Source organism: Triturus cristatus, chromosome 11 (assembly GCF_964204655.1).
Source record: "Triturus cristatus chromosome 11, aTriCri1.1, whole genome shotgun sequence".
NCBI lineage: Eukaryota > Metazoa > Chordata > Amphibia > Caudata > Salamandridae > Triturus > Triturus cristatus.
In genome coordinates, this window is record NC_140594.1 from 158,088,244 (window position 1) to 158,110,528 (window position 22,285).

Here is a 22,285-nt window from a genome sequence, read left to right on the forward strand (position 1 = left end):
TGGCCTTTGATGCTTGCACCGGCTCTGTTCCGTACTCATGTGGGCTGGGATAAGGATTCTCCACCCCATGAGATACCATTGCGGTCTATGCCACAGCCTCAATGCCAATATCCCCTCCAGCGGGAAGCGAAAGTTCCCGTTTCTGAGATTCTAACCCAGTTAGAGTATCAAGGAGTGATTGAGACGTGTGTCACCAATGAATAACCCTCTTTTTACCGTTACCAAACCCTATGGGTCGTACCTCATAGTTTTGGATAACCGGCATTTGAACTCTTATTGTTGCACTTTTGCGGTACAGAATACCCATAGTTCTGCTCTTGTTGACAGTCTTGTTCGTAAAAAATACAAAACGACACTAGACATTTCAAATGGCTTCTTCAGTCACAATCTGTCCCCTGCATGCAGTCAATGGACCGCATTCACATCCGACGGAAAACAAAAACAATTTAACCTGGACAGTGCCATAATTTTAAATAGCGCCACTCTACCCAATAAGGAGTGAGGCATGGTCCTCCAATGACTGACATCTCTCCTAAGGCGCATCAGGGCCCTGGAGGTTGTGATTGGTAAAGGCCTCCGTGTCAGTGGTGACTAAGATCCCCAAATATTGGAAGCCATCCCCAGTCACCTTCAGTTCATTACCTTGAGAATGTCTCAGAGCTTCCCCTCTAAAGACAAACAGCACTGATTTAGATATATTAATGGTGTACCCAGAGTACTTCCCAAAAGATGTAAAAATATCCCATATCCGACTCGGAGACATGTGGGGATGCCACGTATAGCAAAATATCATCCGCATAAAGGGATATTCTGTCTTCCCACTCCTCTGTCCAACGCAGGAGGTCGCGTTATCAAGGGGTCTGCTTGAACCCAAATTGCTAATGGTTCCAGGACCAGAGCAAACAGGGGGAGAGGGAGCAGCCCTGTCTGGTCCCACGCTTCAATGGAAATTGTTTAGAGGTTTTTGCGTTCACTACTACTCTGGCCAGTGGTTCAGTGTACAGTAGCCGTACCCAGGATAGGAACTTTGGGCCGAAGCCCAGGCATTCCAACACAGCTAAAAGGTATGGCCACTCCACCATGTCGAACGCCATACTAACCCAGAAATTAATCTCTGGGAGATTAATTTCTGGGTTAGTCTGTCTAACCATTTTCGCTCATTACCCTGGTCCCTGATCACTTGGTAACAAGCCTGCCTACATCTGTGCCTCCCAGGTTCTTGCTTTCCTCTGTCATTGTACAAGATAATAAAACTGTCAACTCCCCCCACTCCCACTCTTGAGTCCCTAGCTTCCCAAACTGAACAGCCCCCCCCCCCTGCGTCCCTGCACAGCGAACTCGAAACTGTCAGCCTTCAAACTCTGCAGAGTGCTTATCGCCCCTTCCCAACAACATTACACTAAAGAAAGGAACGTGCATAATCCCTCAACTTTCACCCTGACTTCCCTTTACATTAATACTGTCGAGTGTCTAGAGCACCCATCAGCTTCAATCCTGGGGAGTCGTTTCACAATCATTTGTCTACCTCGACTCATTCCTATATCGTGTTCTTCTACCAAGGACATCACCAATCTACACATCCCCCCCATCCCCTCGTCCTTGGCATCTTACCATACATTTTGGTGCCTCATTCCCACCGTAAATAGTCTCGTTTATCCAGCCGTATATATATATATATATAATCTATCTATATATATATATATCTATATCAAAAGTCCATTCCGCTCCAAGAAGAAGAGGCACGTACACATGGAAGGAATGAATAGGGCTTATTTATTGTATTTAGGTGTCCCACGACCCCACAAAGAAAGAGACGCATTTCGCCTGCGCACCAGGCTTTATCAATCTGTTTGACGCCCTTAGATATCAACTATATATAGCCCTCCCCTTTCACATAGGCAACAGTAAACCTGGAGAACAGACAACGTAAGTAAAATCATGACTGGCAAAAACAGACTAAACATGGCATAAATATAAAGTGCATAGTGCAGAAAATAAATAAGTACAAATAGCAGCATAGTGAACAACCGTCAAGTTTTGACAAAGAGGAATTATCAACACCTCAAAAAATCTATACATGAAAATAAAGGTGTGTTCTCTGCCCGGAGAATGAGCGTGTCGAGATACCCGTCTCAAGTACATTAATTCAAAAAGATGGCGCCAAAAGCTCCCCAAGGCTTGTAGCCTACCCAATGCTCCATATTAATAAAACATGCTTTAAAAGCGTGCTGAAATATTCAGTTCATTTAAATGTGTGGACCCCACATTGCCACATTATTACCTTGCGGTAGACAAAGCAGGAAGAAATTGTGCTTCCAAATGTATAAACAAACTAACAAGTTCAAGAGATTAAGGGATCGTTAAACACACACACACATATATATATGTATATGTGTATATATATATTTACAGCAAACATGTCAATCTCTTGGTAACATTCAATTAATTAAGAGATTCTGTGTCTCCTCTGTAAGTTTATTGACTTTGATTTTCTTTAGGAATGCAGATGCACCTTCTCTACGTTGATTTGAGAGTTTGTAGCATAGAGGTTTGCATGATATGATCTGAAAATAATGGCATTCATTTTCTATTGTTTAAGTGGAGGGTGCCTACTGTAACTTTGACTGCAGATGGACATGCATTCTTCTTTTCAAAATTTCTGTAGCATTTTGCATGCTTTATTTGATGCAACCTTTTCGCTATTTGCTCTTGCACTCAGCATGGGCACTTTTGTTTATAATCTTTTTTTGTATTTTAGATTTCTGTGTGTGAATGTGGGATGCCTTTTTGGTGTGCCATTGTTAAGCTTTAAACATTTTATATTTTTTTTCTCTCAAGGTTTTCAAGTTTCTCATTATTACCTTATTTTTAGAGGCTATTGAGTTTATAATAATTTCACATAATGTGACTTTTATGACAACCCTTAGGATTACCTATAAAGTTACAATGATGCAAGTTCTCCTTGAGAAATAGTTGAATTGTCTCCTTTAAAATATTTAACTCTGTGGGATCCAGGTTCAGAGGGCAGATGTGATTTTTGACCAGTGGTGGACTGACCATCAAATTCATTGAAACACATATGATAATCCTTTCAAATGTTTGCTCAGAGATATACTGTACATGTAACAGCAGAACTGAGGTGTGCCAGATTTGGAGTAATTGCTCTGCAGTCGGGTGATCTGCCCTCAATGTCTGTCTCAGACATAATCACAGACATTACTGTGTGTTTTAACATTAAATTAGAGTATTGACAGTTTTTCTTTTTCTTAAAGGACTCTAAGTAGGTACAATTGTAAATGTTATGTATTACCCTTTTAGAGGTATTCCAAACTGACTAAGCCTGTTTTTCCATTACTGCTGGCAATCCTGTACTGAGCTGATCACGGCTGGTAACCTTGCATAGGGGCCATTAATGTATTCTTGTCTTAAGTGTACAACACTAATAATTTTTGTAGCTCAGGATGATGTTCATTTAACAAAAGTAGCTCTTATTAGTGGAAAGGTTGGAGACCCCTTGTCTAGATTGATTCCGGACACCCTGCAGGATATGTTGGCCTATAGACCAGCTAGCTCACAGTACTACCGATAAACCCCCCCCCCCTCCCCCCCCAAACTACGAGAGAGCGAATAGCTTTTGGCAACCACTGAACTTGACAACCCGGATCCCTCAGGGATTGTGGAAACAGTACAGAAGCTTTCGCTAAGTCACTCGCGCTCACTTATTCTCATAGAAATATACAGAGAATACACAGTGGGACGTTTTGAATAGTATTTATTGAACCAATGTTATTCTTGCATGAAATACGTGTGCTGCAATAATTAGTATACAGAAGCAGATAAACGTGATTACAAGCACCAAAAGCAGAACTAGTAGGTAGAGTTCTACCATGGTACTAAAACAATGTATATATGACGGCATATAAAACAAGGCAGTAATCCGGCATTCTCCTACGATGCGGACCTTACTCTAAGTGTACCTAGAGTGTCTGCTGGTGTAAAGTCAATAATCACCCCATGGGATGATCCAAACCCATTACCTGATGGGATAGAGTGAAGGACCTAGTCTTGGTCACGAACTGGACACCCCTCACGAGATTTAAGATCGCTACGTGGTGATTTCTCAGCATGGAAGGACCTCGGTGTCAGCGGAAGTGCCTCCTCTCCTAATCTATCAGGATGTTCATCTTTTATCATAGAAAGCAGACTTGCGATGTGCGTATAGATTAGTGATGTTATGGATATATAGATAGTTCTATCGCCCCGTGGATGAAAATAGTGATGATATTTGTACGTAGTGTGAAATGAGACCTTGCACTTGATGTTCAGGGCGTTGTAATAATGTGTGAAGCTAGATGTATAAACAAGTTTAGTTTCAGGGAAACGAATCCAACATTGTCATGCACGCAATAATGTGCAAAAGGTCAAAGCAAAAAAATGTATTTGCAAGAACCATGAAAGAAATAAGCTACATCACTTCATGGGCCTAACTTGGGAGTATAACACTATATTTGCATTTTCTTCTTAAAACCAGGAAGCCTTTCCTTCTCAACACAGTCTCTCTGGCAATGTCCTGTGAAGTATTCATTTTGGCACCTTCTCAGTTTAGCAATTTGATCTTACTCATATGGATGAGGATTTGTTCAATAGTTTGAAGATTAGCAGTCTCGGTGAGTTCAGGTTGTTGCTTCTTCTTGATGTGACTTGATGGCCTTTCTCAGTTTCAAAGTCTCTGGTGACTGACAGCCCCAGGGTATTGGGGTTACAATTTTCAAGGAAAGCGTTAAAAGCAGAGTTCCTGCTTTCTGCGCCCTGTAGAAGCCTAAAGATGCAGAGTTGCCTCGTCTGTTAAGATTTCCTAATTCTGTAAAATCACACTGCAGTTGGTTGATGTTATTGGAAGACGTTTTGCTTGAAGATGCAGGTGATTGTTGTTATCCTCAAGCTTAGGGAGTCTAGATTTATATTTGGTGGTCCAGTGTCAACTTCTTGAAATCTTTTCTTATGTCAGCAATTTCTCCTTACATTTGATGTTTGTTTGTGTTAGTATATTGTGCTATTCGGTGAACAACATTTAACTTTTTTAGAATAATGTCTAAACTTGGGTTGTGATCTGCTTTTTCTTTTATTGGTGAGTCGGGAATGGTGACGTAGGATTAGGAGGGTTTTGCTTGGGGTTCTTAAGCCCAGTCTTTGTTTAATATGCCTTTAGAATCTTTCTTGTCCGCCATTCTGGAGAATAGGATCACTTGGTTTCTTCAGGGAGAGGGACCTTAGACTAGCCAAAGACTGTGCATCTGTCTTGCTGCAGGTTAATATTAATGGATTAGTGTCTGCTTGCACCTTTTTTGCCTGGTTTCATTTATTGCAGTGTCTATATTTAATGTATTGCTTTGTCTTTATTGTCCTATTTGTAGTAAACAAATGGGGCGACAGCAAGGTAAATTTTGTTTTTTTACCTAGACAGTGTGAAATTATTATTATTTTTATATTTATTGCACACCCACCAAAGCATCTTAGCGCTATGAACAGTCAAAGAAGGAAGAATTTAACACATCACAAACCTCTAACCATTCCAATAAGCGTTTGTTCGTCTAATTTGAGTCCAGAAATGAGTGTAGTGCCTTTCTAAACGTAGCAAAGCTCTGAATTGTATAAATATCCAGAGGAAGTCCATTCTCGAGGCAAGGGCCCAGTCACTGGAAGCTCTCTCCTCTTGCATGTGCCTTTTCACTCACAGGCACTTTAAGCAAGAGAGCAGCACTTGAGTGGAAGGGCCTAACCGGATGGTGGAGGATAACCATCTCCATGAGAAAATAAGGCCAGTTTTATAATAAATTCTGTGAACATGGCCAGCTGGCTTAAACATCACCTGCTTTCCTATGGTCAGCCAGGTTAGATGGTGTCTGGCATGTGAAACGTGATCTACTTTTCTTAGTCCCATCATTACTCTCATTGCCATGTTTTGCAGACGGTGTAACTTTACAATAGAGTAGCTAGGTATGCCCAAATTGATTGCAGTAGGCCAGATTAGAGAAGCCACAAGCCCCCGTCACTTGGCCAAACATCTCCACAGGGAGGAAAAGATGTTGACCAGGCCTTCTGTATTTGGTGAACAAATGATAGTAGATGGTGGAACAACACTCCCAGGTTTTTTATTGTGGTGATTGGAGTAGTAGGTGTCCCCAGTTGCTTTGGAAATATTATGCGTTTTGCAAGTGTTTTGTACGTTTTTTTTGTTAAATGAAATTAATATATGACCCGTTAGAACAGTAAACCTTTGTATTGAAATATGTTGCAGTCTTATGTTTTTTAAAATTTATTAATAAAAAATACATATATTTAAGCTGAAATCTAACATATATGTCTACAACAGTAAATGTATCATTAATAAGTTATAAAATATATTTTGCTATATTTGTATGCCACAAATAAACATCAAGCGCTGATAATGACAAACAGCCAGGCTTTAATGTTGTAGTGCCTACAAACAGACGTAAGCATAAGTGCAAAACTATGAATACCTGTTTTTGTATGCACTAGCCTATTTGGCCAGACCGTTGAAGAGCTCTGTGGATCTTAATTTTACAGAAAAACAAAAGCAGAGTTATATTGAAGGTCCCCTTGTCTTAATTCTTAGTCCTGTTTTTGTTTCTATGTGAAAATGTCTAAGGGTGAGAGCACCTTTATACATTGTGGGATATTATGTGTTTATTAAAATTTTTTTAAAAAAGCTTTGAGGTGATGGAAAATGAATTTACTGAGCATACTTTTTAGATGTAAAATAGCCCTTCATACATTGCAATCGAAGGATGGCATGTGGTCAGTGAGCGTATAATCATTTCTGGGGCAAAGCTAAAGGCCACTCACGCCATGTGTATGTTAAAGTATTGGTACCATACTACTGGTGACACCTTCTCTCTCAATCAAACCAGAGCAGAGAAAGTACTTCATGAACCATGCAGGGGGTTTACATGGTTCTAGAGTAAAGGCCTGCAATTTGAAGACATATATTGAATGGATGGCCATGTTTTTGCAATGAAAATCGGCTGAAATGTGAAAGCTGTGCCTAAAGTGCCCTTTTGGTTTTTGGTGTTAGTGCCGTTAATTTACAAGACCTTCGTAGCACTGGTCCAGTTTTCCTGCTATTCTTGTACATAAACCGCTTCCTTAGCTTTCTCTCGCCCCATACACTTATATTTGCTCGAGGCACGTTGTGGAGAAGTTGTTGGCTTGGTTTTAAGACCATTGCTTGAATGTGACCTCTGTGACCTTCAGCTCGCACATTAACACTGCGGCTTTCAGACGTTGGCCACGAGGCATACTGCTCGATACTACCTCTTCTGTTTCCCAGTGCATTGAGATACAGGGATTCTGCCTGGCAGTGCATTAATAATGCATGAAGAATTCAATCACATTTGTAAATAGAATGGCTTCGTCTTGCACACTGTCGCACTTCCAGTTAAAATGCCAGAGACAAGAAACATTCATTTTGTTTAGTATTGCTTTAAAACGGTATTGATGAGCATTGCAGTACAGTAGCTATTGTAATTACTTGTTCGTTGTTTTTACTCCATGTGTCAGGGGGCTGGAATGCATTTTTTACTCCGTTATAGGTTTGACTCTGTATCATTCGGCGGCACACATAGTGGCTTGGTAATAACCATTCTGTGCCTTACCATTAGAGTTTCCATTCAGTGCTGTGGAATCTGGGGTTCAGGATCCCTGAGCATTTGGGCTTCCAACGTTTAGTATCCAGGCCCGTGACCCACTGCAGATTTTCACAATAGCCACCAACTGTATAAAGGATAACTATTGCGATTTCGTATAGGTAGATTTATCTTGTGGCTATCCTAAAAATGTAAAAAGAACCATTGATGGATAGAATGCATCCAGTTTGGATCCAGCCATATGCAAATCAGTCTTGACCCTGCGCCCTATGGGAAGAGTCCAGCCCGGACTGCCAGGCCAGGTCCTCCCTGGACTGGAAACAAGCATCTTGGGACAGGTTTCGGGGTGACACCCCTCATCAGCCAGGCTAGCTTGAATCCAGTGGCAAAATGAGCAAGGGACCCACGTCTGGGCATACCCTGCCAACTTAGGGAGAACAAAGCAAACACTACAAACTCCTCCCCACTTTGGTCCCGCCTCCGTTCTCAAATATTGCTGTCAATCATTATACATGCGCTGAACCCCCATGCACTGGCATGGGCCTGTCTCAAAATAATAGGATAACATTTGTAATAAGGGTCTGGTAAGTGAGTGGGTTGCCTCCATATTTTTCAACTGTAGCATTGTTCAAAAACAAGATAAACTGTTGTATGCCTTTTGAGAGTCTGCCCTTGCAGTTTTGACCACAGTTGGTGTGCCGCTTCTATTTATTTCTGTCATAAAAAACTAGTTTGAGAAAATGGATGGTTATTTTTAAATAACTCGTGTTCTTTGTCTATGTTTATTTTGTAGGTTCCACTTTGGCTTCGAATAGCAAGACAAACTGTACCATCAATGGTTTGAAAAGCATAGTTACCGCTGTCGAAATAAGCAAACATCTATAAAAAGATGAGTACGGTAAAACAAAGTGGAATTAAGGCTCCTTCGAAAATAGGCAAGCCTGGAATACCAGCCCCCAAAACAACTGCAGCGGTTACTAGTGGTAAGAGAGACGTGCCTGTGCTTGCTTTTGGTTTCTTACCTAAAGTCTTAAAGTAGAGCAGTGCCAGCCATTTTATGGAAAACATTTCTTTGCTGTGTTTTTATGGATCATCTTTATTTCCTTACTAATACTGTTCTGTTTCATTTACCAATTTGAAATTGATGGTTTGCTTCTTTTTCGGTTTGACCAGTACACAGGTATCCAGCAATCTTGACCCAAGTTGTTACATTTTAAGTGTTTGTAATGTGTAGTTTGTTTTAGTGCACAAGACTCAAGGGATTTTCCTGCACAATAAAGATATTTTTTACTGACATGGCTGATCTTACCGCCAGTGGACTGTAAGAAACTTGCTTTCAGGTGATCAGTTTTCCAGGACATTAGTTCACAAATAAAGACACTGCAAATTTTCCAAAATAACATGAAGGGATGCCTTGATTCTCTTAAAGGTACAAATATGTATTGTGTATTTAATGCTGTGCTTTGAACTAGCAACAAAGGTAACCAACTAAGAATTAATTTTAATATTTCTGATGGAAATGAAAATCACAATGTAGCAACCTCTCCTCATATCAAAATACTGAAACGCAAAACAGAATCCAAGCTCTTCCTAGATGGTCAGCATCAATAAGATACGCAGATTGGGGACCAGCCCTTTTTTTTCTTCATCAGATATTGATCGTGACCAAAAGGAAGAAAACAAAAACCGGGAAAGCAGATGGAAGAACAGGCAAAAAGGGAGATAGCAGGGAGCAGCAAGAGTGAGATAAAGGGACAGCATTGTGAGGTAGTGGGTTGAGGAGGCCTGAGGTGAATTCAACCGGCGCGTCGATTTTTAAAAGTACCACCAGAGCAGAGCTTTGAGAACCAGCTCTCTTTCGTTTACAAACTAAGCACTTCCCAGGGGTCTACCTATTGTTCATATCTTACTTAATCTGCGTTTCTGAAAGAGCAATTTGATACCAGGTCATAGTGTTCCAATTGACAAGTAAGATTTCAGCCGTTTTTCGGGTCTCGCCTAGCGTGGCAGCGCATGCATTGCTCGCTCGGCGAGATTTATTGTTAAGGAGGACTTTCAGAAGAGGGCTTGAAGCCCCGCCCCTCATTTCCATTGGCTGGAGTCACCGTTTATGCTAAACGGTGGCCTGCCTTTGGAAATGAGGGTTTTGGGTTCACGCCCTTTCGCCTCCGATCCGGACTCGGTGGCCAGCTTTGCTGCTGTCGCAAAGCACTTTCTTATCTTTATGGGGCCATGTGTTTCTAATTAGAAACACATGGACCCATAAAGACAAAAGATCCCAATGCTTCGGCTGCAGCGCGGTCCTCTTTCACTTTCGGGACTGCGCTGCAGCCGTAGCATGGAGACCTTTACAAGACACCCAGTTACATTACATGAGCCACTCACACTGCAGGCACAAGGTGTTTTTTTATTTTTTTATTAACGGAGCATTGCGCTTTAATGTGCTTTAAATCTTAAATGCAGTACTGTACAAAGCCCTCATTGCTGTGGGTGTGCTACATGAACGGATATTTGTTTGTTGTGTAATGTGCAGTACTGGTCTGTACAGAGCCCTCATTGCCTTGCGTGTGCTACATGAATGGATAAAATAGGCTCTTGCTCTACAAGGTCTGCTGGCTGTTTGTTTAGCAAATTCATACAGAGCAAACTGAACTCAAGAGTAGTAGAGACCTTTACAAGACACCCAGTTACATTACACAAGAGCACATTCACACAGGAACACATTGCCTTTTAGAAGGTACGGGAGATTAACTAATTTGCCCAGAATTACACATTGGTAAGCCAACGCCGTGATGCGAACAACACCACCTCATCGTGTGTGATTAATCAATTAATCGCACCCGCTCATCATGCGTGATTACTCAATCTCCTCATGGTCCCCCTGTTTACTAAAAATGGGCTGCTAAGGAACATTCACATAAGCTATAAGAAGGGACCACCCCGTTAAATCTGTTTCGTGTTCTATCTACTCGCCGTTTTTTGTTTCTAATATTCGGCCTCTTTCTGCGCTCACGTGCCCCCTTCGAGATCCTCCTCTCCTTCCGCATTCTGCCAGCACTCTCCTACCCAATAGTCGCCCACAACCACCACGTCCACCACCACATCCACCACCAACACCATGTCCACCACGTCCACCACCACCATCACGTCCACCACCACATCCACCACCATGTCCACCACCATGTCCACCATGTACATCACCACATCCACCACCATGTCCACCATGTACATTACCACGTCCACCATCACCACGTCCATCATCACCACGTCCACCATCACGTCCACCACCCCACCACGTCCACCACCCCACCACGTCCACCCCCGCCACGTCCACCCCCCCACGTCCACCCCCCCCCACATCCACCCCCACGTCCACCACCCCCACCACGTCCACCCCCACCACATCCACCCCCACCACATCCACCGCCACCACGTCCACCCCCACCACGTCCACCACCACGTCCACCACCATGTCCACCACCACGTCCACCACCTCCACCACCAACACCACGTCCACCACCACCACGGCCACCATGTCCACCACCATTTCCACCACGTCCACCACCACGTCCACCACGCCCTCCACCACCACGACCTCCACCACCACGTCCACCACCACCACCAAATCCACCACCACGTCCCCCACCACCACGTCCCCCACCACCACGTCCCCCACCACCACGTCCCCCACCACCATGTCCCCACCACCATGTCCACCACCACCACGGCCACCATGTCCACCACCATTTCCACCAAGTCCACCACCACGTCCACCACGTCCTCCACCACCACGACCTCCTCCACCACCACCACCAAATCCACCACCACGTCCACCACCACCACCACGTCCCCCACCACCACGTCCCCCACCACCACGTCCCCCACCACCACGTCCCCCACCACCACGTCCCCCACCACCACGTCCCCCACCACCACGCCCACCACCACCACGCCCACCACCACCACGCCCACCACCACCACGCCCACCACCACCACGCCCACCACCACCACGCCCACCACCACCACGCCCACCACCACCACGTCCACCACCACCACGTCCACCACCACCACGTCCACCACCACCACGTCCACCACCACCACGTCCACCACCACCACCACGTCCACCACCACCACCACCACGTCCACCACCACCACCACGTCCACCACCACCACCACGTCCACCTCCACCACCTCCACCTCCACCTCCACCTCCACGTCCACCTCCACCACCCCGTCCACCTCCACCACCCCGTCCACCTCCACCACCCCGTCCACCTCCACCACCCCGTCCACCACCCCGTCCACCACCCCGTCCACCACCACGTCCACCACCACCACCACGTCCACCACCACCACCACGTCCACCACCACGTCCACCACGTCCACCACGTCCACCACGTCCACCACCACGTCCACCACGTCCACCACCACGTCCACCACGTCCACCACGTCCACCACCACCACCACGTCCACACCACCAAGACCACCAGCACCTCCACGTCCACACCACCACGACCACCACCACCACGTCCACACCACCACGACCACCACCAGGACCACCACCACCACGTCCACACCACCACGACCACCACCCGTAACAGGTAAAGTGTCACTGGAGGGCAGGGGTAATAGGAGAGTCAACCCCGGCTGTACATGGGACATTTAAGGATGCATTGAGTGCGAGAAGACGAGAATAAGGGCTAGAACTTCATTAAGTTAACCCCATTTGCTTTGCTATACAATACCATTAGCAAAGCAAATGGCTTTAACTTAATCAAAGGCGGGACCTATTGCATTTTCAATGCTTGTTGTTATTTAAGTTGTTTTAGAACTTATCCATAAAATGCTTTTTTTCCCCCCACAATCTTGAGTATCTTGCATTTAACTCTCGACTTTCTGATGGATGCTTCTACCTGCAGATTCCTCCTCTGTACATTAATCCCAGACTGGCCCTGGGAACTTTAAAGTTCAAAGCTCTCACGTCGCCAGTAGGGGTTGCGACCTTGGTATCGATACCGAAAGTGGTGTTAGGTGACATCATTGTTGCCATATAGCGCCCACCCTGGCATGACACGTCCGTTTCCTTCGTTGCTGCGTCTTTGATGCGGAGCTCGCTCTCTAGAGTTGAGTTTTCTTCAAAACAAACTTTTTTTTTGTGCAGTACCTTGTCTCCTGTAAAACAATCCGGTTTTAACCCCTTTGCTGCTAGGCCCCCCGTGCTAAACTTTTTGTTCACATAAGGTATCAACATCAAATTTGCGTCCTTTTTTCCAACACCCTGAGGATTCTAAAGGTACCCACGGTTTGTGGATTCCTTTGGAGGGGACCCAGAAATGAGCCAAATTACAAATTGTTTTTTTTTTTTTTTTTTAAACCATGGAAAAAAAGTGCTGCAGAAGAAAGTGTCTGGTTTTTCCCCAGCAAATTGTATCAGCAAAGGGCTTGTGGTGCCGAAATCATCATCTTCTCAACTTTCCAGGACCAGCAGACGTTTGTCAGAAAACTAAAATTTTCTACACAGTTTTGGCATTTTACTGGGACGTAGCCTATTTTTACACTTTCAGCTGCCTTCCAGTTAGTGGTAGAAATGGGTGTGAACGCAATAATGGATCCCTCAAAGCTATACATTTCTGAAAAGTAGACCACATTCTGAATTCAGCAAGGGGTCATTTGTGTAGAACCTTTAAGGTTTTCTTCTGTAGAAACTAACAGTTGAAAATAAAAAATATTGTAATTGAGTTGAAAAAAACAGCCATTTGTGCCAACGTTTTTACCTGTAACTTCTTCTAAGTATGACAGATGTTTGAAAGCAATATACTGTTACATCCACTGCACCCTTCTGGTTACGGGGTTATATAGGACTTGTAGGTTCACCAAGAGCCTGAGGAGCCCAGAGCCAATAACTGAGCTGCGTCTTCAATGGTTTTTCATAGTGTACTGGGTATATAGCAGTTCATTTGATAAAATATGTGAAAAATAGGTATATATTTCTGAAATGGGAACAAAATATAGAGTTTAAAAGCAGTGGTTATTTGCACATCTCCACATGCTTGTATTGGTACACACAACTTCTTTTTTACACATTGTCTTGCATTTGGAAAGCAGAAATCCAAAGAAAGTCAATGTATGATAACATTTGTTCTACTATTCTGTGTTCCCCTAAGTCTCCCGATAAAAATGCTACCTCACTTGTGTGCATAGGCCTAGTGCCTTTGACAGGAAACGACCCAACATGCAACGTGGACACATCACATTTTTCCAGTGAAAATTGACCCTTTATTCTCAATGTGCCTAGCTGTGGATTTTGGACCCTAGCTCTTCCGGCACCTAATGAAACATACCAAACCTATACATTTTTTGAAAACTAGACATCCAGGATGGGTGACTTGTGTGGCTGTGACCAGGTTCTGTTACCCAGAATCCCTTGTAAACCTCAAACTTTAGCCTTTAGGGCATGCTACAGCGGCCAGGAGAATAAGAGTCCAGAGACCTGCCAATAAAGGATTTATGAAGGTGGATGTTGACTAGTAGTCTCTAATTGAATGTAGACCTGACTACAAGCTGGTACTACTGACAATTTCCATACCAGTAAAAGTATGGTAACTTTCTTGTATAATTTTTACACTTATCAAGCGGAGTGACATAGTGAACGGTCCTGAAGAATGATAAGAACCTTTTCGGTCTATTGAGGCAGAAACATGTTGACCTTATCCTAATAGGGACCATCTATATCCCTATTCTCACTGAGCTTATTTTAATTTATCCACTGGGGACACCAATAAAGGATTGACCCTGTCAACCAGGAGATAGTTTTAATTCACATTTAAAAAAACTTTTTTTGCACTCTGCCCCTCACTCTGCCCTACATTGGATGACATAAAACAGCTCACGCTCCTCTCCTGCGGGGGAGTTGTAGCTCACACTGGGTACCTTGCGGTCCCAGTGTACAAGAGGGAGCCCAGTGATGAAGCATGTCACCTTAGGGTGAGTGAGGGTTCTTGTCTTAACATGTGTGCGTCTATCCCTTCCCCCCTCACTCTGATTCTTTGGTGAGTAGCTTGGGTCCACCATCCAGTCACCTTTTGTGAGTTCAAACCTAAAACTTTGTAATTAAAACTTTGTAATAAAAATTAAAAAGAATGCATTTTCCTCATGTTTCTGTGATGGAAAGTTCTGGAATCTGCATGGATCCACACACTTCCACACGCCCAGTATTCCCCAAAGGCTCCCGATAAACATGGTAACTCACTTGTGTGGGTAGCCCTAGTGCCCGCGGCAGGGGAGGCACCAGGGTGCAGAAAGGCAAAATAAACAGGCTGATCTGTCCACAGAGGGGGCAGAAAATGGCCAACAAAAATCACCCCCTTTGGAAGCAAGCCTTGACCAAGATGTCACATCCGTTTACAAAAAAAAAAAATAGCCCTGGTTCTGGGAGCCAGAAAGAAGTATAAAAAAATATTATGGGGTGATCCCCATGCAGTTTTGAAAAAGATATCTTTGTATAGTTGGATTTCTGCCCCCCTCGGTGCAGAAAGGCCAACAAAGAGGGCTGATCTGTCCCCAGGGGAGGGAAGGCCTGAAAACAGCAGACTGAAATTTACCTCCTTTGGAAGTGACCCTTGCACAAGGGGTTGCTTCCCTGGTGCCTAGTGGGGTTTTCTGCCCACCCCCCTCCCCTCCCAGGGGCAGAAAAGCCACAAAACAGTCCGATCTGTCTCCGGGGAGGGGGGGGGGGGGGGGCGAAACCAGCAGAGGCAAATAAGGCCCTTTTGGAAGAGACCCTTGCCCAAGGGGTCGCTTCCATCTGTAAAAAGATATTAATCCCTGGTGCCTAGTTGGGTTTTCTGACCTCCTGGGGGCAGAAAGGCTTAAACAAAAACAGCAGAAACAAAACTGTCCCCTTTGGAAGTGAGCCTTGCCCAAGGGGTCACTTCCATTTCGACAAAAAAAAATCCCTGGTGCCTAGTGGGGGCATTCCTGATCACGATCGCGACACCATGTGCGATCGTGCAGCAGGAATGCCCTGCACAGGTACATCAGGGGAGAGGAAAACCCATTTTCTCTCCCCCGATGCACAGAGAACCCCCCCACCCCCGCCCCAGGAGCAGGAAACACCTACCTACTCCTCTGGACGCCTGGAAGCAAATGGCTTCCAGCGCGTCCGGGGCTTCCTAATGACGTTGGCTGTTGCAGGGATTCTACACAAACACAGAACTATGCGCAGGATTATAGAACCTTGGTGCATAGGGACTGAGTCATTCTACCACCTTAGTACCCATGAGCCCAGGACCGACTAGCTAGAGTGTCTTACTTCCTCTCCTACTCACTCACAGAGAAACAAATGGTTAGACACCCCAGAACACAACACTCCCAGATCTCTCAGGACACACCCTTTCGCTCTCACTCTTGTCCACAATAAGATCCGACAGAGACATGAAAGAGTTTAAAATATTTATTTTAACTAACGTGACCTAACATGCAGTATACGTGCCACAACTAGCAGGAAAATGCATAGTACAAATACAGTCAGCATAGCAGCTAGTCCATATATCATGAAGGGGGATGTCATAATGAAAACACAATATAGCCTAACTTCCCTCCCCTTGCTAAGAAGCAGTATTATTATATGTTAGAAGATATCTGGGCTTTGTCATCAGACCCCATACCTTAGCCTATAGAGAGTAGATTTACATTGGTGCTGTCTCGCTCTTCTCCCTGAAAAGGTCCCTCTCCTAGTGTGTGCTACCGATTTGTGTATTCTAATAAAACAAAAGTACATTGTCCAAAGAACAGCTGCATCTGTATGTTTTGCCTAAGCGTTAAGGGCTGGCCAGAACAAAAGAACAAGGGGCATTGTTGTTCGACTTTGCTCACAATGTTCAGTCAAAATCCCAGGAACTTGCAGGGAGTAAACACTGCGGTGATGTGAAAACAGTCATAGAACTTATTGCAAAAATAAAGTTGTGTAGTAACGTACGCAAGCAGCAGGCAAGCTGCAGCGTGCTAATGCTAACTTTGAGAAAACAACAATGTCCCCATGGGCCATCTGACACCCTCCCCTTGGACAGGTCGTTAGCACTGGGCTAAAACAAAAATCAGAGTTAAGCAGAGGCAAAGCGCATTAGTGGTATCCAAATTAGAATATTTGTGGACCAAATGTTTTTTTTTGTTTTTTTTCAAATTTAAAAAAAATAGCCAACCTGGTATCCAAAAACATATCTATTCATATCGAATCTTCAGAGGCAGAAATGTTGCGAGAAAAGCGGAATGCAATAAACTCCAGTATGGTGTCAGAACCTTCCATAGTAAAAAGGTATGCCATCCAATTAAGTAAGTCGAACAAGCACACATGCTCCTCATATCCAGAGGCCGTTAGGAGGATATCAGGGCAACTTGCGTGAACTTCGATGAAACGCCGATCCAAGAGGCGCTGTGCCCGAGCACAGGTACTCAAGTCAGCCGTTGGTCCAAGTAGAGGATGGCACCACATTCCTGGTCATAGGCCTTCAACAGACCCATTAACAGTTCATAATCCAGGGCAGTGTGTGTTGTATTGGAGAGGCAGACATCCAGGGCCTATTGAAAAGGGCACCGGAGGCAGTGGAACACAGGTTGCATGCAGGTAAAATAGGCATAACGGACGGTCAGCCAAAAGTCAATGTTAAGATCCTTTAATGAAATTGAATCAAAAAGCTGCCGCATCCGATCACGGTACAGCTGCAACTGGACCGGGTTTGGCAGCTCTACAGATCGAGCAGCCATTGCAGAGCAACAGTAGAAGTACAAGTATGCCGCAAATCAGCAGGAGCACCAGAGGAAACCCTTCCAAGGCGCTAGAAAAATTAGAATGAATAAAAGCGGGTATTACTCAAAAAATAGTTTGAAAGGAGGTGACAACCCCGGATCCCATATGTTTAAAAAAGTGGGCAAGGCCCTCTGTATCAGACGCATTAAATATTTGGTGAATTAATTCTCCAAGATGGAGTGGGAGATTTGTGTTTAGCAACGACTTAATCTCACTTGCTGTTCTTGCCACTTGCAATTTGAAGGTCTCACAAGCTGATGTGAGAGCCACTCTTGTGAGTCTGCTTAGCTTATGGAAATCTGTTTTCAAAGTAGGAATGGAAGGCCAAAGCAAGCTATATACAATCCCATACGGGGGTGGAAACAGGACATTGCTGCAGGATGTAACACGTTGTGAAACTGTTACTATATACAGGATGCCTGCCTGCAAGCCGTAGCAGTTGTAATTGTTTAAAATAAGATCACTGCCGTTAGAAAGCAAAGTCAGTGAAGAAATAATAGCTAGGACCGGAGTCCCCTTAAAAAACAATATAAATTAGGGGCCGCAACGTTGCAGGCACCGTGAAGTTGTACATGTTTACAGACTAGGGAATGTCCGAGTGTAGAATCACAATCCTCCCCTGTGAGGGAAACCTCCCTATCTTCTCGCTGACACCAAAACGTGAAAGGCAGGGACCATAATTCATAAATATAGCTTTTGCCGAGGGACTCTTATCGACCAACTGGATAGTGTTTCATGCAGGCCATAAGCTGGAAGAGAGAGATAGGCAGTGAAATAAACCCTTGTATTAACCACACAGTTGAATCAGTCTCTGCCACAGAAACCGGTAACTGGTCTAGTTTTTCAATATGTAACATCGTATATATGTTGCATGTTTCATCGACATTAACTTTTGTTTATCTGTCAAATTAAATGGTAAAAATAATGCGGATGCATTCAGATAATCCCATGGAACTTTACCATTTTAGAGTGTTTGCAAGGTCCAACCAAATTGCATTACAGAACATAACTGATTTTTACCATGGTACAAAACAGACTCTTCATGTTGAACAATGTCAATGACTGATGAGACAATGTTATCCAAAGTATATATACGAGAAGACAGTGTATTAATGCTGTTATCGACAATGGCAAGATTATCTTGGTCAATTTGGCGCAGGGGCACCGCAGTTTCCATCAGTGATAGCTTCCAAAATGTATTAACCTGTTAACCGCGGCGTAAAATCCGCTGCGGTGCGGGGGAAATCTTGCGCGGGCAGGGTTGCGTCGGCAAACGGACGTGCGCAGCACTACGGAGGTAGTGCTTGCGACGGCCGTTGGCCAACGCACGCATCGAAGGTATTAAATGCCGCATAAACAAAACATTTTGTGCGAGGGGACTTTGGACCTAAAAGAATATCAGCAAGATCAATGTCACAGATGACAACGTGGAATGTTCTAATCATTGTTGACATAATTTACCCACAGAATATGTGGTAGCAGTATGGGAATGTGGAAAACGAGGATCAGTCCTACTTTGTGTAAACCCTTTTGTGGTATTCAAAAAGCGCAATTGACATGCATTAGAGCTCATCGGACGAGAAAGTCAAAGGAGAAGGAGACCTGACAAGAAAACTCCTTGAAAGAGAACAACGGTGGGTGTAGCGCCTAAAGACACACATCCATGCACTTAACGATTCCATTCCTTGGAATCAAATAAATAAAAAGAGCTAAAATATCAACAAGTCATGATATGTATTAATTTAAAACACTCAGTATTGTTACAAGAGATCATCATTTTCTCCCACCAAAACATAGAGGTACCAGTGCTAGTGCCCCTATTTTGGTTTATTCTACACAAAATATCGTCCAGTCTCACAATTAGGCCAAAATCTCTATCATTGTAAATTACACAGATATAAACAATATGCCCACTCCGAAAGGGATTCAACCCTTTGGCTCTATTCACATTATAAATTGATGTGACTGAGCGAGTTCGCTGTTACACATCTGCTCCTATATCCAACCTTAATGAAGTCATAAATAATATGGTCCACGTTTATCGGCTTCCCGTTACCTTAACCAGTCTCAGTGAAGTATATATTAGGTGGGGTTTCCCCGACGCTTTTTTAAGGACGACACTACATGTCCCATAATCCCTCTTAAATAGGAGGTGTATTCTCTTCCAGTTTACATTGGCGGTTGCGGTGTGGCCACCCCCTCGTATTGAGAAGTATTTAATTCAGACCGCTCTTTAATCTTATTACAATAAATTCATCCGGTTGTTAACATATTTGCACTGTTTATTTGTACTTTTATGTCATTACGTTCACGGCTACTTCCTCACAAATCTTGTGTGATTTCGCCTATACACCTGGAAATGGATACTTCCCTCCGGGGCATTTAAACTTGCAATGCACGTCTGAACATCGCTCAAGCCGATGGAATCCGCGCCACATAGGTCATTAGAGGGGTGAGACCGGACAGACCGTGAGTATTCCGCATGACGTCCTGACAAAACTTGATCATGTTTTGCTACCACTAACTCCAAACAGAGAGACGGCAGCCTTAAGACACAGCTTAAATATGCCTCCCGCGTTCTGTTTCTTTTTCTTTTTCGTTCTATATATAATTTGCAAAACACCTTCCATGTATTGATGGACCGGTATACTTTTGCCTTTTAACCAAAATCCTGGAACCAGGGATACGCCCGATAAAGCGTGATTCCACGTGGATCACTACCACTCTCTAAACGGGGTAAGAACATTGAAAATATTTTGCCTGTGTTTCAATAAAACTTTATTGTGTTACAGAGCGATATACATGAAGACTAGTGAGTGAGTGTGTGCACGATTAAGGAACTCCTTCCTGTTTTCGTCACTTGGGTTTAAGGTACACTATATAAAGGCAACTAGCCAGCACAAAACGCTGAATGTATGAAAGTGAGTTCTCTTGGCATAAGATATAGCTTTCAAATTGACACACTATATTTCAAGAGCACAACCTGGGAAAATGTGAGGGAACTTCTCACATCATGGTGTTATTTAGCGTCTGAAGATCACGATGAGCTGATATATACCATTTCTTCTTTTTGTTGTGTTTTTCTCTTCACAGATGGAGTGACATAAATTTTAAATTATTGACAACATACAAAGGAGCAGCTATCTGCCCTTTATTCAAATAGGATAGAGTATTTCCCAGTTCTACCTTCACCAGGGGATGACACAGCCCTGAAGAAAGTCCTAGCACCATATCGTTTTGGGCACACAAGGACTGAAACATGTTGGCTCTAGGGTCTTGGGACGATCATTTTCCATACGATCCTAATGTCATTATTTTAATATTCCTGTCAGACCCAAGAATAAAGGGATACTGAGGTCTAACAGTGAATTTTTAATCTTTATCTCCCTAATCTGTTATATTATCTAAGTGCTCCCTGAAATATTGGTTGAGCCCACCGCGGCTTATAGGGGTCGTGGTGTCCCGATGATGAAGCATGACAACACTAGGGTGTGTGAGGGAAAATAAATAAAAGTAAGGTCTTTCCCTACACCACTCCATAAGTGATAGCTTCACGTAGGGGCATCCCAGTACCTTTCTCTCTCTCTCTTTTTTCTTACAATCAATATCTTGATAAGAATAATAGTGTAGAACTCTTATGTGAACAAGATTCAGAATCAGGAGGGTGTAATCCCTCTTTTTTCCCTCTTGGCCCTTCAAATATTCAGGACTTCGCGGTTCTGCATATATAGTGTATTATAAATATATTTATCTAGGGATCCCCTGCCTCGTCTGGCCTCGCTCAACCTTACCGCTCCCTCATTTGTTGCCCATTTCATGAATTCCTTCTTCCACCGTTCCACCCCGGGTCCTCCCTGGGCTTTCCAGTTCCTAGTATTTTCCTGTTTGGCTATCAGACGTGCCAGATCTTGAAACTTACTTGTCACTTTAACCCTGGAGATGTGAGAGAACCAGTGTAAGAGACAGAATCCTGCGGTTACTTGCACCTCTTTCTGTTACCTCCGCTACCACCTGTGTTACCTCTCTACAGAAACTCTCTATCGTAGGGCAGTCCTAAAACACATGCACGAATGCAGCATTGGCCTCCCCTCATTAGGCATAAGCCATTTTATCGTCTTCAGGTAAGTATTGTGAAAAACTGGGTAGAATAAAATGTTTCCCTCTGGAAGAAGCTAGGACAAAAGGGGAAGGTCAATCAACCTCCGCCAATAGAATATCATATGAAGAAGTAAGATTCTCCCAAAAGACTGCTTTTATCGGGCGTTGAATATCACCTACAATTTTGAGGCTTACTTCATCAAGCCTATCAGGAGGAGGAGCTACGCGCGTATCGGCTGTTTCTACAGTAATAAAAGTCTCAGTTGCTTTCACCTCCAGACGCTGGTGAAGTGTCTGCCGCACCATGGTAACTTCTGCTGTGCTGTCACGGAGGGTTAAAGCCCAACTCCTGTCGAGGAGCAGGGTTCTCACCGTCTGAGGCATACTTTGCAGTCAAAGCGGCAACTTTTTTCTTCTGAAATGGGGCACGATATTGAGGTGGTTCCTTCTGCTTGACTTTAACATCAAACTGGCACTGTGGGTCACGTCTGGCTTGCGTAGACTCGCCTTGTCTGTGATCCTGATGCCCCCCACCACCGAATTGTTGATCTGATGATTCCTGAAAGGAACAAGGAAAACGAGGATCAGGAACCTGGAACCTCTCAGGTGTCTTAATTTTTGAGCGGTGACGCAAATCATAGCTACGCTCAGAAGCATCAGGTGGAGGTGAACCTGCACGTGAACCAGTCTTCTGCTGTTGCTGCTGCTCAATCTT

General features: G+C 44.0%; 1 protein-coding gene across 14 annotated transcripts in view; it reads left to right on the plus strand.

Moving 5' to 3' along the window:
- Nucleotides 1–22,285, plus strand: part of CLIP1 (CAP-Gly domain containing linker protein 1) — a 712,474-nt gene that overhangs the window by 126,505 nt on the left and 563,684 nt on the right. For all 14 annotated transcript variants that reach the window (XM_085636018.1, XM_085636008.1, XM_085636009.1 and 11 more), the window contains exon 2: nt 8,461–8,650. In XM_085636018.1, coding sequence (XP_085492144.1) covers nt 8,557–8,650 — 94 coding nt within the window. In that variant the 5' untranslated portion in view covers nt 8,461–8,556. The remainder of the gene's footprint in view (nt 1–8,460; nt 8,651–22,285) is intronic.